The 13,595-nt window shown below is 72.1% G+C and overlaps 1 protein-coding gene across 3 annotated transcripts in view; it reads right to left on the bottom strand.

Annotated features, from left to right (window-relative positions):
• The window catches only part of ZFR2 (zinc finger RNA binding protein 2), a 34,687-nt gene that overhangs the window by 5,357 nt on the left and 15,735 nt on the right, over positions 1 to 13,595 (bottom strand). The window contains exons 1-4 of one of the 3 annotated variants that reach the window (XM_051829008.2): positions 8,968 to 9,118; positions 4,351 to 4,468; positions 3,885 to 4,014; positions 3,337 to 3,500 (exon numbers count right to left, since the gene is read on the bottom strand). In XM_051829008.2, coding sequence (XP_051684968.2) covers positions 3,337 to 3,500; positions 3,885 to 4,014; positions 4,351 to 4,468; positions 8,968 to 9,002 — 447 coding nt within the window. In that variant the 5' untranslated portion in view covers positions 9,003 to 9,118. Of the gene's footprint in view, positions 1 to 3,336; positions 3,501 to 3,884; positions 4,015 to 4,350; positions 4,469 to 8,158; positions 8,314 to 8,967; positions 9,119 to 13,595 lie in introns of those variants that run through there. The other 2 variants (XM_051829009.2, XM_070058592.1) reach the window with 2 other exon arrangements.

The following is a 13,595-nucleotide window of genomic DNA, read 5'->3' as shown; positions in this document are numbered from 1 at the left end:
ACTCTGGCCGCACGACGGCGCCTCCCAGGCTGCCGGCCAGCGTGGTCCACGCCACACGGGGCCAGCCTGCGGCCGAGCAGTACCGCGTTCGTGGCCGAGGCCCAGCCCTGCCTGACCGCAGACCCCGGGAGGCGGCGGGGACCGCGCCAGCCCGCGGCAGAGCTGGCCCCAGTCCAGTCCCTCGCGCAGGGAGCGCCCAGGGTCCCTCCAATCACTAGGTAACATGCAGACAGCAGCCGGGGGGACGCTCCCAGCAGGCTTGGGGGGCACTGAGCCGCTCTGCGGGAGGCGGGCAGCACCCATGGGCGCTGGGCCGAGGCTGCCGTCTCCACGTCCCCAGCTGGCCACCGCGCACCCGCTGGCTCTGTGTCCAGTGCTCCGCCCCAGCCCTGGGTCTCCCTGCTGTCCGCCCTGGCGCACCGGCCTCAGGGCAGCTGGGGAGAGGACCTGGGCCTGCGTCCAGGCAGGTGAGGCCCACGAGGGCAAGGGCAGGGGGCCGCGTTCCACGAGGGAGGGGGGCTCAGTACGTGGGGAGGACAGGGGGGACCGGCCAGAGGTGACCTTGCACGTCATTGTTTTCCTTTTCTTTCTTTTCTAAGATTTGTTTGAAAGGCAAAGTTACAGAGAGGCAGAGGCAGAGAGAGAGAGAGAGGGAGGGAGGGAGGGAGGGAGGGAGGGAGAGAGAGGGAGAGAGGGAGAGAGAGAGAGAGGGAGGGAGGGAGGGGGAGAGAGAGGGAGGGAGGGAGGGAGGGAGAGAGAGAGAGAGGGAGAGAGAGAGGGAGGGAGGGAGGGGGAGAGAGAGGGAGGGAGGGAGGGAGGGAGAGAGAGAGAGGGAGAGAGGGAGGGAGGGAGGGAGGGAGAGAGGGAGGGAGAGAGGGAGAGGGAGGGAGGGAGGGAGGGAGGGAGGGAGAGAGAGAGAGAGAGAGAGAGAGAGAGAGGGAGAGAGGGAGGGAGGGAGGGAGAGAGAGAGAGGGAGAAGGAGAGAGAGGTCTTCCATCCACCGGATCACGCCCCAGATGGCCACAGTGGCTGCAGCTGCGCCAATCTGAAGCCGGGAGCTCCATCCGGGTCTCCCACACGGGTGCAGGGCCCGAGGACCTGGGCCGGAAGTGGAGCAGCCAGGACTTGAACCGGCGCCCCTGTGGGGTGCGGGCCTGCAGGGGCGGCTCTGCCCGCTGCGCCACACGCCGGCTCTTCTTGCAGGCTTTCCAACAGCACAGGAGACGCTGCATCAGGCTACAGACCCCTGCCCTCAGCGAGCGTGCGGGGGGGGGGGTCCTTCTCCCAGACCTGGTGCTTCTGCACAGTGAGCAGGGGCCGGGGGCAGGGCAGGCTGGGCCCCACGTGGCGTGGGGGCTCGGGAGGGACGGCTCCAGGCCCTGGCACACAGGCCGCAGGGCAGCTGCACCCCGCCGGCCCTTCCACGTGCGCCCAGCAGGTCCAGGCGCTGCCCCGGGTTCCGTCTGGGCGCGAGGTGGGAGGGTCAGCGGACCTGCAGCCGGCCGCACACCCAGCTCCTCCCCTTCTCTACAAAGCAGCCGGGGCGGCTGTGACAGGGAGCGGGAGGCGGCGGTGACCACTGGGCCCCCAGTGCCTGCAGGTGCCCAGACGGAGTGGACAAGCCTCACAGAGAACCCCGCCAACTCGGCAGAGCCGCGCGCACAGCGCCCACAGGCCTCCAGGCTGCGCATGGCCTCGCTCAGGGCCAACACCAGAGTGCGTGCCCACGACACCCAGCCTCGGCCTCTCCAGGGGGCGCGTGCCCACAGGACCCAGCCTCGGCCTCTCCCGGGGGGCGCGTGCCCACGACACCCAGCCTCGGCCTCTCCAGGGGGCGCGTGCCCACAGGACCCAGCCTCGGCCTCTCCTGGGGGGCGCGTGCCCACAGGACCCAGCCTCGGCCTCTCTGGGGGGTGCGTGCCCACGACACCCAGCCTCAGCCTCTCTGGGGGGTGCGTGCCCACGACACCCAGCCTCGGCCTCTCCAGGGGGCGCGTGCCCACGACACCCAGCCTCAGCCTCTCTGGGGGGCGCGTGCCCACAGGACCCAGCCCGGCCCCCCCGGGAGGGTACAGAGGCGGGGGCCAGCCTGCCGGGCGGAGGCAGCCGGTCTGCCCCAACCCCTGGGAGTCCCAAGCACACACAGGGGGACCTCAAAACGCTCGTGGAGGGCCGGACTGTGGCACAGCAGGTTAAGCCGCCACCGCGGGCCAGCGTCCCACTCGGCCCCGGTCGGAGTCCCGGCTGCTGCACTGCCGATCCAGCTCCCTGCTCATGCGCCTGGGAAGGCGGCAGAAGACGGCCCGAGTCCCGCGTCCCCGCCACCACGTGGGAGACCCGGAGGCAGCTCCTGGCTTCTGCCTGGCCCAGTCCCGACCATTGTGGCCATCTGGGGAGGGAGCCACGACAGAGCCCCCCCCCGCCTGTCTCTCCCTCCCTAACTCTGCCTTTCAGGCTCTCTAACGAGGAAGCGCGTGGAGAACGGAATCGCAGGGTGCAAGTCTGGCCTCCGAGCCCGGCGCTCTTCCCCAAGTTCCCACAGGCCATTCCACAAACCAACGACGCGACCCGCTGCGCCCAGACTGCTCCGCGCTGCTGGGACCGCCACGGGCACTGGTCTGCGCGCGAGAACAAGGCCCGGCCAGCCGATCGCCCCACACAGCGACAGCACCAGGCAGGCAGAGGCCAGGCCCGCAGAGGGGCGCTGCGCAGAGCCGGGAGGTCCTGGCACAGTCTCCCTCCGCTCGCTCTGCCTTCCAGACATGCAGTTCTTTTTTTTTTTTTTTTTTTTTTGACAGGCAGAGTGGACAGTGAGAGAGACAGAGAGAAAGGTCTTCCTTTGCCGTTGGTTCACCCTCCAATGGCCGCCGCGGCCGGCGCACCGCGCTGATCCGATGGCAGGAGCCAGGAGCCAGGTGCTTTTCCTGGTCTCCCATGGGGTGCAGGGCCCAAGCACCTGGGCCATCCTCCACTGCACTCCCTGGCCACAGCAGAGGGCTGGCCTGGAAGAGGGGCAACCGGGACAGAATCCGGCGCCCCGACCGGGACTAGAACCCGGTGTGCCGGCGCCGCTAGGCGGAGGATTAGCCTAGTGAGCCGCGGCGCCGGCCAGACATGCAGTTCTTAAAGACGGAACCACAACGCAGGGCCCCGGCAGTCCCGCCCCAGGCCCCGCCCCTCCCGGTGGGCAGGTGGGCAGCCCTTCCCTGGGAGCCCCACCCGACGGGCTCGCAGCCCCAGCGAGGGCACGCCCCCCAGAGGCCGTGCGCGGCCCAGTCCACGCCAGGTGACAGCGTGGGGCAGGGTCCCCGGGGCTCGCCCACCGAAGCAGCTGACCTTGTTGAGGGCACAGGCGCGGGGCTGGGGCTGCCTGGGGGTCCTGGGCTGCTGCGCAGGGCCGGCCTCGGGGCTGCCTTCCGCGCCGTCACAGGGCGGCTCTGGGCCAGGCGGCGGCCAGCAGGGGCTGGCTGCGGAGCCCACGGGCGGCGCGTCTCCGGGTCCTGCGGGCAGAGAGGGGCGGAGCTTCACCCAGGAGGGACAGATGCTGGGGTGGCCCTCGAGGCCGTGGGAGGCGTGGCCCGAAGACAAGGGACGGACACGTGGCTTTGCCTTCAGGGACCACCGTGCAACGTGCTGCACGGTGAAGCCCAGGGGCCGGACAGCGAGGGGCCCCCAACCTCGAGCCCGGGCTGTGGGCGCCTGGACGAGCCCTGGGCAGCGGAAGTCACCGTCCCGCCCCGGGAGGCGCTGGGCTCCACCCCCTCAGCCCAGGCCTGCACCTGCGGGGCGCGGGGCCGCCGAGGAGCGCCTGGGACTCCAGCCGGAGGCGGGGACGAGCCCGCACCCCGCGCCCTGCGCCCCGCGCCGGGCAGGCAAATACCCACCCGGCTGGCAGAGTGAGTCCTCGGGGCCCGTGAGCCGGGGCTGGCGGGCGGCAGACGGGCAGCCCTGCTCGTCCCCGGGGCTCCTGGCGGCTGGCGACTGACCACAGCTGTCAGTGTCCTGCGTGAGGGTCTGCGAGACAGAGAGAGAGAGAGAGAGAGAGACAGTGACGGGCGAGCCGACACCTGCCCGCACCCCGCACCACTGTTCCCCAGCGCTGGGCCTGCTGGGGAGAGAGGTCGGGGGAGGAGCCAGGCGGAAGTCCTGGGGGCTGGCAGGGGCATGGACAGTACAGGGGGAAGGAAGAGGCTGGGCCCTGCGGACGGCAGCCAAGGGGTGGCCACAGTCGGCGTGGGAATGCAGCGGCCAGGCCCACAGGCCGTGCCCCGTGGGCGCCGCCCCCCACTCCCGTCTGGAGGCGGGGACACGCGGGCTCCCGGCCGTGGGTGCGAGACGCTCGGCAGGTACCTGGCAGCCGGATGCACCGGTGGGTGCAGGCTCTGGGCCTGAGCAGGACGGGGCAGCCGCGGGGCTGACGCTGGGGCCTGTCCCGGGGTCCGGCTGCGCGGCCATGGGAGGCTGGGGGCTGGAAGCACACGACACAGGGCAGGCGGGTGAGACGCTGGGCCAGGCCACGACAGGCGGGGGGGGGGGGCGCCACCGTGCCCAGCCTACGGATGAGGCGACGGAGGCACCGGTGCGGAAGGGGTCAGCCCATCGGCGGCTTCGCTACCTGAGCATCAACCCCACATCGCGGGAATTTAAACGTCGGTTCTACTTATTTGGGTCACAGAGCTGGCCGGGCCAAGGCAACCGCAGGCGGGCTCGGAGCTCGAGCCCCAGACGGGCGCTGCTCTTGGGACAAGGGGTCCACCACGGAGGTGGGCACAGGCCTCTGGAGAGGGGCCGCTCTCGGCCGCCAGCAGCGAGTGACCACGGGGCAGCGCCGCATGGCCGCCCCCACGGACCAAACCCCGTGCCGACCCCAGGCACGCCTGCCCCTGTAACGTCACTGGCGCTTCCTGTCCTTTTTTTTTTTTTTTTTTTTTGCCAGGCAGAGTTAGACAGTGAAAGAGAGACAGAGAGAAAGATCTTCCTTCTGTTGGTTCACCCCGCAAACGGCCGCTACTGCCAGCACACCGCGCTGATCCGATGGCAGGAGCCAGGTGCTTCTCCTGGTCTCCCATGTGGGTGCAGGGCCCAAGCACCTGGGCCATCCTCCACTGCACTCCCGGGCCACAGCAGAGAGCTGGCCTGGAAGAGGGGCAACCGGGACAGAATCCGGCACCTGACCGGGACTAGAACTGGTGCCCATATGGGATGCTGGTGCCGCAGGCAGAGGATTAGCCTACAGTGCCACAGCACCAGCCCTTTTTTTTGTTTTCGTTTTTTGTTAAGATTTATTCATTTGATGGGGCCGGCGCTGTGGTGCAGCGGGGAAAGCCACCGCCAGCAGCGCCAGCATCCCACATGGGTGCCGGTTCGAGTCCCGGCTGCTCCACTTCTGATCCAGCTCTCTGCTGTGGCCTGGGAAAGTCCTGGGGCCCCTGCACCCTCATGGGAGACCAGAAAGAAGCTCCGGGCTCCTGGCTTCGGATCTGCCCAGCTCCGGCCGTTGCGGCCAACTGGGGAGTGAACCAGCGGATGGAGACCTCTCTCTCTCTAACTCTGCCTTTCAAATAAATAAATAATTCTTAAAAAAAAAAAAAAAAAAAAAAGCACATTCCAGGCCACAGCACCTGCGAGGGCTGGACGCTGTGCGTCCCAGGGCTCCGGCGTGGGCCGCGCGGTCCCAGCGTGGCAGCACCGGGAGGCGGCCCTGGAGGGGGCGCGGGGAGCTCCGCGTGCGCAGGTGGGCACCCAGCACCCTGCTCCTCGGGACGCCCCCCACCGCTGCGGCCCGGCTCCAGCCCTGGCGCCTCCACTTCCCACCCAGTGCCCGGCTGACCCAGACCCTGGGAAGCGGCAGGGACGGCCCGTCTCCGCCTGGGAGAGCAGATGGAGCGCCGGCTCCCGGGTCAGCCTGCTCAGCCCCGGCTGTTGCAGCCGCTCTGGGGAAGGAACCAGCAGGCAGAAGCTCGCTCTCGCTCTCACTCTCCCTCCCCCCCTCGCTCTCTCTGCTGTGAGACACTCAGAGGGGGAGGGCAGGGCTGGGCGATGAGGACCAGGCAGGGCCCCCCGCCCCCACCCTCGCCTGGCCTCCCCGCGGGCGGGGGTCCCGGGGCCGCCCTCTGCCCTCCGCCCTCCGCCCTCCGCCCTCTGCCCTCTGCCCCCTGGCGCTGCTCAGCGCTCTCTGGCATTTTCAGACCCTGACAAAAGCGGGGCCTCCGCGCGGCAACACGAGCACCTCTGTTCCGGGGGAGGGGGAGGGCAGGTCCCAGGGCGAGGACGGGACGGCCCGGGGGGCCTGAGGTGGGCCTGAGGTGGGCCCTGCGGTGTCTGGGGGAGCCCACGTCCCTGCTGATGCGCCAGGGGGGCCGCACCACCTGCGCAGGAGACCCGGATGGAGCCCCTGGCTCCTGGCTCTGCCTGGCCTGGCCCAGCCCTGGCCGCTGTGGCCACGCGGGGAGTGACCCAGCAGGCCACGGGCGTCCCGGCTGCTCCACGCCCAGCCCAGCCCTGGCTGACGGCCCTGGGGAGACCGGGGAGCCCCTGGCCCGGCTCAGCCTGGCCTGGACCCCGCGGCGGCTGCCGTTTGGGGGTGGGTGAGGCAGAGGCAGCTCTCTCTGCCTTTCACAGACAGACCTGGGCAGTGCCCGCCAGGGATGGACGCCTGCTGGACACCTGCTCCCGCCGCTGCACCTCCCAGCGTCCCCAACTCGGGCGCGCACCCCAAAGCGGAGCGGGGCGAGCACTTCCGGTACGGACTCAGGAGCGACTGCGGGGGCGGGGCGGCGCACAAGCGAGGGGGCGCTCGGGACCTCAGGACGGAAGCCCACTCACCCCCATCCGGCGCGGCGGCGGAGCCCGCGGGAGGCCGGCGCGCACCACTAGCCCTGCAGAGACCCCCACTCCCCAGGCCACAGGAAGCAAGGCCGAGGCGGCCAGGCCCTGCTCTCGGGTCTGTCCCAGCAGTTGGTTTCAGAAGCGCCCGGCTGCAGGGCAGCGGAGGCCGGGCACACAGCCGGAGGCCGGCACTCCGGGATCACGCAGCGCGGAGCGAGCCCGGGGCCCAGCCAGACGCGGCAGGAACGAGACGCCCCCGCGCGCTCGCCGGGCAGAGGCGGCCGGAGCCGAGAACACCGCCGGACCTCAGGGAACAGCAGGGCTCAGGCACCAGACAGCGGCTACAGTCCAGCCGGGCCCTGCAACCACGGAACGCGGTGCCCCGGTCCACGTGCTCTGTCCCCTCTGAATTCCACCCTGAAACTCCCTGCCCCCACGACAGGCGGGAAGAGCGCGCGCAGGGCCGCGGCTGCGCGTCAGGTCTGGGGGTCCGCGGGGCGAGGCCTCCGGAGCCCCCGGCCCTCCACGGCCGAGCCACAGCGACCACGTTCCCGCGTGTCTCGCCCGTGGACGTGTGCTCGACTGAGCTATTCGAAGGCAGGGGAGGTCGCCCACCCGCTGTTCACCCCAAATGCCCACAACAGCCAGGGCGGGGCGGGGCTGTGCCAGGTGCTCCATCCGCGCCCCCGCGTGCGCGGCCAGAACCGGCCCCGGTCACCGCCCCCGCGCCCCTGCCCGCGTCCCGATCACCGCCCCCGTGCCCCTGCCCGTGTCCCGGTCACCGCCGCCTCCCCCCTGCCCTCGTCCAGGTCACCGCCGCCCCCTGCCCTCGTCCAGGTCACCGCCGCCGCACCCCTGCCCTCGTCCAGGTCACCGCCGCCCCCCTGCCCTCGTCCAGGTCACCGCCGCCCCCTGCCCTCGTCCCGGTCACCGCCGCCTCCCCCCTGCCCTCGTCCAGGTCACCGCCGCCCCCCTGCCCGCGTCCAGGTCACCGCCGCCACCCCCCTGCCCACGTCCAGGTCACCGCCGCCACACCCCTGCCCACGTCCAGGTCACCGCCGCCGCGCCCCTGCCCACGTCCCGGTCACCGCCGCCGCACCCCTGCCCTCGTCCAGGTCACCGCCGCCTCCCCCCTACCCACGTCCAGGTCACCGCCGCCTCCCCCCTGCCCACGTCCCGGTCACCGCCGCCTCCCCCCTGCCCTCGTCCAGGTCACCGCCTCCCCCCTGCCCTGGTCCCGGTCACCGCCGCCGGCCCCCTGCCCACGTCCAGGTCACCGCCACCGCCCCCCTGCCCACGTCCCGGTCACCGCTGCCGCGCCCCTGCCCACCTGAGACCCGTGCGCGCTCAGTACAGCAGCGGCCAGCGCGGGACGACACCTGGGCGCCAGCACCCCTGCCCGGGGTCCGCGAGTCCACAGGAAAGCGCGCAGCAGGGCGGCGGGCACCGGGCAGGGGGGTCACCGCTGACGCCCCTCCCCCCCACGCCTGAAACCCGAGCGCTGGCCTCGGCGCCCCTCCGACGGGCACACCGACTCGGGCGGGGGGTCCCCTCCCCCAGGGCCGGAAGCACCAGGGCCGGAAGCACCAGGGCCGGAGGCGGGCGCTGCGGAGACCCACGCGGCCGGGCACTCCGGGCCCGGCGGCTCCCGCCCGCGGAGCGCACCCCGGGGAGGCAGTGCGGGCCCAGCCACCCACGTGGGAGCCTGCGCTGAGTTCCCGGGGCACGGGGCGCCCATGTCCCTCCAAGCTGATTCAGTTCAGCCTGGGCAGCGGCCTTGCCCGCGCCGAGCCCCTCTCCCGCCGAGGGCTCGGCCCCCCGGCCCCCGGCCCCCCACCCCCATCCGGCCTGCCCCGAAAGCGGTCAGCGCCCCCCCGCCCCCTCCCCCGCGCCGGCTACTTCTCCTCCCCCCACCAGGGGTCGTCGTGCCCGCCTCGGCGCAGCCCCTCGGAGACCGACCCTCCCCCCGCCACGCCAGACCCAGGCCCCTCTTGGCCGTCCGGACGGGCGCCCCGGCGCCAGCCTCCCGCCCCCACGGCCCAGCCGGGCCCCACTGGCACGCCGCCTCGCCGACCCCTCGGGGCCCGGGCCGGGGGCGGGAGGCGGGCCGGCCGGGGGCGCGGCGCCGCGGGCCGTTACCTGGGCTGCGGCCCGGAACACTGACTCGCCGCCATCTTAGCGTCTTCCTCGAGCCGCCGGCCGTGACGTCACCGGCCCCGCCCCCGCGCCGCGTGCCGCCGGCGCCGCGCGGCCCGCCCCCCGCGGAAGTCGCCCCTTCCCAGCCACTCAGAGCGGCGCTTCCCCACGCAGGCCCCGTCCAGGCCGCAAAGCCCCGCCCCCTCCCGGAGCCCGCCGGCCTTTAACCACTGGGACGCGCGGCGCGGCGCGCAAGCCCCGCCCCAGGCCCCGCCTTCCGCCTAACGGCTCGGGCCCAGTGGGCGGGGCTCTGCGCCCGGGCCCCAGGCCCCGCCCCCGGCCGGCGTCCCACCTTCCTGTCGCGGTTTGGGCGGGATCTCGGGACCGCGCACCCCTGACCCGCCTGGACAGGAGCGTGGAGATGCCGGCTGCTGACCTGGTCCTTGGGGCATAAATAAATAATTTTGCGAACGAGTGTGACTCTGCGAGAGCTGCTGGCACGGACGGGGCCGCGGTTCACTCCCCAGACGCGAGCCTTGGGCGGCAGGGACCCAGGCACCCAGGCCATCACCTGCTGTCCCCGGGGTGCGCATCACAGCCGGAGCCGGCAGCGGAGCGGGCACTGGGACCCTGCGCTCCCACGCGGGGAGGGCTCCACGGGGCGGAGTAGGGGCTCCACGGGGCGGGGGGAGGGCTCCACGGGGCGGAGGGGACTCTACGGGGAAGGGGGAGGGCTCCACGGGGCGGGGTGAGGGGCCCTGCGCTCCCACGCGGGGTGAGGGCTCCGCGGGGCGGGGTGAGGGGCTCCACGGGGCGTGGGGAGGGCTCCACGGAGCGGAGTAGGGGCTCCACGGGGGGGGAGGGCTCCACGGGGCGGGGTGAGGGGCTCCACGGGGCGTGGGGAGGGCTCCACGGAGCGGAGTAGGGGCTCCACGGGGGGGAGGGCTCCACGGGGCGGAGGGGGCTCTAAGGGGAAGGGGGAGGGCTCCATGGGGCGGGGTGAGGGGCCCTGCGCTCCCACGCGGGGTGAGGGCTCCGCGGGGCGGGGTGAGGGGCTCCCACGCGGGATGAGGACTCCACAGGGCGGGGGGAGGGCTCCCATGCAGGGTGAGGGCTCCACGGGGCAGGGGGAGGGCTCCCACGCGGGGTGAGGGCTCCACGAGGCAGGGGGAGGGCTCCCACGCGGGGTGAGGGCTCCACGAGGCAGGGGGAGGGCTCCACGCAGCCCTGACTGCTGCCCCTCCCGCCTGCCCCTCAGCTCCCTGACCCTGGAGGACGGGGGGGGGGGGGGGGGCCTCAGATACAAGCAGGCGCCGCGGGGTGGGGGGCAGGCCCGGAGGGGGGGGGGCTCGTTCCGCTTGGACAGAGCCACGGAGACCCCACGGGCTGGGGGAGCCACGCGGGGGACCGCGCTCAGGGCCCTGTTCCATCCGTGTACTGACCCTGCGTGGCAGCAGCCTGGGACGGGAAGGTCTGGCAAACAGCGCCCCCCCCCCGCCCTGGCAGAGCCCCCCCGCTAATTACACATGCCCCTCCCCCACTACACCCGGCCCCCCATTGCACACGGCCCCCTCCCCCATTACACACGGCCCCCTCCCCCACCACACACGGCCCCTCCCCCACTACACACGGCCCCCTCCCCCATTACACAACAGCCCCCTCCCCACTACACATGGCCCCTCCCCCACTACACACGGCCCCCTCCCCACTACACATGGCCCCTCCCCCACTACACACGGCCCCCTCCCCTGATTACAGAACAGCCCCCTCCCCACCACACACGGCCCCTCCCCCACTACACACGGCCCCTCCCCCACTACACACGGCCCCCTCCCCCACTACACAACAGCCCCCTCCCCACTACACATGGCCCCTCCCCCACTACACACGGCCCCCTCCCCCATTACACAACAGCCCCCTCCCCACCACACACGGCCCCTCCCCTGATTACAGAACAGCCCCCTCCCCCACCACACACGGCCCCTCCCCCGTTACACAGCCCCCTCCCCCGTTACACAGCCCCTCCCCCATTACACGGCCCCTCCCGGCCCCTGCCCTTCTAACAGGGACGGGCGCGGCCCCCCGCACCAGGGCGGCGTGTTTCAGGGTCTCTGGGTTGCACAGGCTTCCTCCCTAATTGTTCTTTATCACCAGCATTGCGCTGAGTGCGCGCCACACCCAACCGCACGCAGTCCCCACGGCACAGCTCACACAGGGCGGCGGTTCCGGTGCCCGGAGCCCTCCCCCGCGTGGGAGCTCAGAGTCCCCGACCCCGCCCGTGGGGCCCTCCCCCGCGTGGGAGCGCAGCTCTGCTTCCGGCCCCGTGGGGCCCTCCCCCATGTGGGAGCGCAGGGTCCCGACCCCGCCCGTGGGGCCCTCCCCCGCGTGGGAGCGCAGGGTCCCGACCCCGCCCGTGGGGCCCTCCCCCGCGTGGGAGCGCAGGGTCCCCGACCCCGCCCGTGGAGCCCTCCCCCGCGTGGGAGCGCAGCTCTGCTTCCGGCCCCGTGGGGCCCTCCCCCGCGTGGGAGCGCAGGGTCCCGACCCCGCCCGTGGGGCCCTCCCCCGCGTGGGAGCGCAGGGTCCCGACCCCGCCCGTGGGGCCCTCCCCCGCGTGGGAGCGCAGGGTCCCCGACCCCGCCCGTGGAGCCCTCCCCCGCGTGGGAGCGCAGCTCTGCTTCCGGCCCCGTGGGGCCCTCCCCCGCGTGGGAGCGCAGCTCTGCTTCCGGCCCCGTGGAACCCTCCCCAGCGTGGGAGCGCAGGGTCCCGACCCCGCCCGTGGAACCCTCAGGGTCCCCGACCGGCCCGTGGAGCCCTCCCCCGCGTGGGAGCGCAGGGTCCCGACCCCGCCCGTGGGGCCCTCCCCCGCGTGGGAGCGCAGGGTCCCCGACCCCGCCCGTGGAGCCCTCCCCCGCGTGGGAGCGCAGCTCTGCTTCCGGCCCCGTGGGGCCCTCCCCCATGTGGGAGCGCAGGGTCCCGACCCCGCCCGTGGAGCCCTCCCCCGCGTGGGAGCGCAGGGTCCCGACCCCGCCCGTGGAGCCCTCCCCCGCGTGGGAGCGCAGGGTCCCGACCCCGCCCGTGGAACCCTCAGGGTCCCCGACCCGGCCCGTGGGGCCCTCCCCCGCGTGGGAGCGCAGCTCTGCTCCCCCCCCCAGCGCCCTGCGAGGCGGTGGCGGCCCAGGCACGGGCCCTGGGAAGAAGCCCAGCCCGGGCTGTCGGGGCGTTTGGGGGTGAACGGGCGCTCGCGCGGGCTCTCGCTCTCTCTGTATGTGTGTGTCTGCCTCTAAATAAACATCTATATAACACAGACCGCAGACACGCGGAGCAGCTCGGCGCACGGCATTCAGCACCACGGGCAGCTCCTAGGGCCCGGCCGCCCTGGCCAGCCCCCGCCCAGCGCGCTCCTGCTCACCCCCACCCCCGCGCCCCGCTCACACCGGGACACCTTCCCCCTGCCCCCTCCAGGCTGCCTCTGGACGAGGCCAGACGCCCTTGCCCGCGCCCTGCACGGGCAGCGGCCTGGCTGTCCCCTCCCAGGGTCTCTCGGGACAGGTCCACGTCTCCAGCCAGGACGCGGGAGGCCCAGGCCCGTGGGCTCTTTCTTCCCTTTGGGACCCATGGCCCTGCGTGGGGAGCAGACCCCGTGCAGCGAGCGAGGCCACCGCCCACGCTCGGGGCCGCCGGAGGGCCCCAGAGGAGCCGGCGCGGCGCGGGGTCCCCCTGCCGCGCGCTGCCGCCCTGTGCGGAGGCAATCCCACCGTCTGGAAATTCACATTGCAGCAAGGCGAGGGGCAGAGACCAGGAGAAGTAGGAAAAGCAGCAGCCAGCCCCGTGTCGCGCGGACTCGGCGTCCCACACCAGCACCGGTTCCATCCTGGCTGCTCACCTCCCCGCTAATGCTCCCGGGAGAGAGGCCGTGACGGCCCAGGTCCTTGGGCCCTGCACCCGCGTGGGAGACCCAGCTCCTGGCTTGGGCCTGGCCCAGCCCTGGCCGTTGTGGCCATTGGAGGAGTGAACCAGCAGCTGGAAGATACTTCTCTCACTCTGCCTTTCAAATAAATAAAATAAATCTTTAAAAAAATATATGGGGGCCGGTGCTGTGGCGTGGTGGGTAAAGCCCCAGCCTGCAGCGCCGGCATCCCATATGGGTGCCGGGTTCTAGTCCCGGCTGCTCCACTTCCAGTCCGGTTCCCTGCTGTGGCCTGGGAGAGCAGTGGACGATGGTCCAAGCCCTTGGGCCCCTGCACCCGCGTGGGAGACCCGGATGGAGCTCCTGGCTCCTGGCTTCGGATCAGCCCAGCTCCAGCAGCCATTTGGGGAGGGACCCAGCGGGTGGAAGACCTCTCCCCTACCCTCTCTCTCTACTTCCAGACAAAGATTTACTTACGTATTTCTTTTCTTTCTTTTTTTGTTTTATTCTGAAACATGGGTAGACCCATTTATATGGGGAATTTGACACAGAAGAGAGCCAGTATTTTTTTTTTTTTTTGGACAGGCAGAGTTAGACAGTGAGAGAGAGAGAGAGAGAAAGGTCTTCCTTCCGTTGGTTCACCCCCCAAATGGCCACTACTGCCGGCACACTGCGCTGATCCAAAGCCAGGAACCAGGTGCTTACTTCCCGTCTCCCATGGGGT

Source organism: Oryctolagus cuniculus, chromosome 16 (genome assembly GCF_964237555.1).
Source record: "Oryctolagus cuniculus chromosome 16, mOryCun1.1, whole genome shotgun sequence".
NCBI classification, from domain to species: domain Eukaryota; kingdom Metazoa; phylum Chordata; class Mammalia; order Lagomorpha; family Leporidae; genus Oryctolagus; species Oryctolagus cuniculus.
This window is presented reverse-complemented; position numbering and strand designations above follow the sequence as displayed.